Genomic DNA, 3,037 nt, shown 5'->3' with positions numbered 1-3,037 from the left:
ATGCGACTCCGATGTCATCACTTCTCAGATCCTCACCAAATCTGGCTAGGACGATCCTCGCCCTCGCCCTAGCCACAAGAGTCAAGGCCATGCCAAATCCGACAAAAGTGACCTGTCTGTGACTAATGAGGGCCGTGACACCCTTGCCAATGTTGTCACCTCTCAAATCCTCGCCGAATCTGACAAAAGCGACCCTTGCCAGTTCTCACCCGTGGTTGGTGCCCGGCCATAGATAGAATGAGAAAGAAACGATGAAGAAGAGAGAAACGAAGGAAGAGAGGGACACGCACGTGAATTGACTAATGCGTGGGTTCAACGTAAGTCAACTGCCAAATTTCAACCCTTAGAACAGTTACCGGCAATAGCTTTAGACAGGATGAAGATTTTGCCAAAGTCCTAACTTACAGGCTCTTCCTAAATAATCAAATTGTATAATTAGGAAAGATTACGATTTTTTTGTTTGACAACAGAGATGTTCTGATTTGAGAAATCGAATTAGACACGATCATAGCGAAATTTATTATCTAGAAACCTCATAAATACCATTCATCCAACATAAGTTCCACACAATGAATCCTTACTCTACAACATCAGCGAAGAGCACCCAGAATCTCACAAACACAAATTAACAAAATGAAGATCATGTCAATTGTCCCCCGGTAACCCCCATATTCTTCTCTACACCCAAAACTGCATCGTAATTCCCCTCTCAGTTCAAAGCAGTAACCATCCAACCGACGCAAGAACAGCAACCCCGAATGCAGAAGGATTGGAGAGAGAGGAAGCTGCCGAGTCACCGCCTGGAGCCGGGGTAGGCGCCTGCTCGTTCAATCCGTCGGTGGTGGCGGCCGGTGCCGTTGCTGTTGGAATAGTTGCAGAGCTTGGAGGTAGAGCTGAAAAAATCAAACCAAAACATGACCAAAGGCCTTGCACTTTATTCTGCCTCAGAAGGAAAGATCGAATATAGGCATGGCCGAGCTCGACCACTCGTGTTTTTACTTTGATTAGAAAGGGAGGCACTTGAACATGTGCATCCAGCTAAAAACACTATAGAGACAAAGACAAGATTTTTATAACCAACCTAACAAATCGGCAAAGCAAGAAACTTTGCTACGGCTTAGAAAGGCAAATAGGATAGAAAGAACCGATTTCAGCCACCAAAGCCCCTTCGAGGCGCATGATAACAGCATGAATAGTTTGATTAAAACAATGCAATTCTGTTTCCCAAGTACCACCCACCATAAATGTTCTTTTTCCTTTCTTATTAAGAAATCGAAACTGAGAAACAGAGTGCTAGACTCCTTCAACTCCAATGACCAAAGTCAAATCAATTGGTTACGCTACAATGCCTTCAAAACTTCGGAAGGATCATTAGATCTGTGGCTTGGAATTCTCTTAAGGTGCAAAATAAATCTCCAACAAAATTTTCCACGAGGCCTAATTAAACAAAGAGCATTTGCTGAACTTATTAGTCTGCATATAGCCAGTTTGTGACCAAGAATAATGTACCAAAACATCAGGCACAGATTTATTCCATGACAAGGACAAGACCTTTTAGCACCACTTTCTAAAAAGCTTAAGACTTTTGCGTGCAATTTGTAGGACCGTGCGGAAATCTGTTCCAAAAGAAGAAGAACTATGCATATAAAACATTAAATACATCAAATCAAGCTTTGTCCTTTGCCCAAAGGAACACGCACAATCTCGAGCGTACAAAAATATCATGAATAAGAAAATAAAAGACAACGGCAATGGCGAAGAGAAAGTACCTGGAGCACTCGTAGGACTTATGGACACTGCAAAAACAACAAAACGCCAGGGTAAATCACCAGTCTAGAACATCAATCGCCAAATAAAGGCCACATAAATTAGACAGATGATACTGGGAAAACTATACTTGAGCTTAAAGAGAAAGAAAGAGAAATAAAATATGCCTTTCAAAACCTGAAGCGAACACAGACAAACAAGCCAACACGAACTCGAAATAGACCAAGCCAGAAACGATCATCACTTGACTAAATACAGTTCACACTCGAAAAAGGAGACACCTTTGAGACAAAAAGCAAGGAAAGGGGCCGAAACAGAGGATACCCACATGCGCACTTGGTGGCAGAAGAGGCGGACACTTTGCAAGCGGCGGGGAGAGAGAGGGCCTTGGTGACATTGAGCACGACCCCGAGCTGGGCGCTGCTCTTGAAGGCCTCGCAGATGCACTCGGCGTCGGCCTTCAAGACGGTCTTGAGCCCCGAGCAGCAGGTCCCCTCCGGCTTCTCGGTGGTGCTCCCGTTGGAGACGAAGGACAAGCAGTCGGCCATGTTCAGCACGAGGGTCGAGCAGTCGACGCCCGGCGGCGGCGCGCCGGACGACACGCCGTGAGCGGAGGCGGCGACCCAGGCGGCGAGCGCGAAGAGGAGGAGACAGATCTTTGTGGCTTCCATATTTCCTCTGCAGTTAGTTTTACCCTCTCTGCTCCAGGGGGGTTCTAGAGAGTGCAGTGAGAGTGCAGAGAGGAAAGAGACAAAGGGACCGACCAGGGACGAGTGACGAACGAGAGGATCTGAGGGAAGCAAAAGAGCAAACTTTCCGGGTTATATAAGGGGCTCGAGAGAGAGTGAAGAGGAATGCAGACACTGCGGGAACGATTTTGTTCTTACTTTATTGCTTTTCTTCGTGGGTTTTTCGTTTTCCTGAGGAAAGAGGAAAGAGGAGAGAGGGCGTGGCATGTGGGCGCGATGCCCGGGGAAAAGAAAACTGGCAAGTGTATGGATACGCGTCGCTCCTCTGCTACCTCACGGTACGGTAGCGTGAACAGAGCAAAACTGCTGTGAATTTCCATCAGCCAGAAGGCATCATCTCTCCTTCAGTCTCCTCTGCTTCACTCGACGCGAGCTGGACGGGCCGTGTCAAATTTCGTCAGCCATTTTTCATGGCGGAATTGCTGGTGCATTCGTCTCTTCTTTTTATCTTTTTGAGAGGAGGATTTCCGAAACACACTTTCATTTATCTTCTTATATTTTCTTTTAACTCATGAAACCTT

At 46.2% G+C, this 3,037-nt stretch overlaps 1 protein-coding gene across 1 annotated transcript; it reads right to left on the bottom strand.

The window, feature by feature from the left end:
* Window positions 1-495: 495 nt before the first annotated feature.
* Window positions 496-2,781, bottom strand: LOC104419921 (non-specific lipid transfer protein GPI-anchored 31). Its single transcript, XM_010031756.3, has 3 exons — window positions 2,096-2,781; window positions 1,770-1,796; window positions 496-893 (listed from the first exon to the last, which is right to left on the bottom strand). Exons 1-3 carry the CDS (start codon window positions 2,436-2,438, stop codon window positions 715-717), a joined length of 549 nt encoding a protein of 182 aa, XP_010030058.2. The 5' UTR covers window positions 2,439-2,781; the 3' UTR covers window positions 496-714.
* Window positions 2,782-3,037: the final 256 nt, after the last annotated feature.

This window comes from Eucalyptus grandis, chromosome 9 (genome assembly GCF_016545825.1).
Source record: "Eucalyptus grandis isolate ANBG69807.140 chromosome 9, ASM1654582v1, whole genome shotgun sequence".
Taxonomy (NCBI): Eukaryota; Viridiplantae; Streptophyta; class Magnoliopsida; order Myrtales; family Myrtaceae; genus Eucalyptus; species Eucalyptus grandis.
The sequence above is the reverse complement of the archived record's forward strand: the minus strand, read 5'-3'. Positions and strand labels throughout refer to the sequence as shown.

Coding starts and splice junctions, on each gene's coding strand:
- LOC104419921 (XM_010031756.3), bottom strand. CDS start 2,438: ATGGAAGCCACAAAGATCTGTCTCCTCCTCTTCGCGCTCGCCGCCTGG. Junction 1,797..2,095: donor TTCTGCCACCAAGTGCGCAT/GTGGGTATCCTC, acceptor TTGTTTTTGCAG/TGTCCATAAGTCCTACGAGT. Junction 894..1,769: donor AAGTCCTACGAGTGCTCCAG/GTACTTTCTCTT, acceptor TGATTTTTTCAG/CTCTACCTCCAAGCTCTGCA.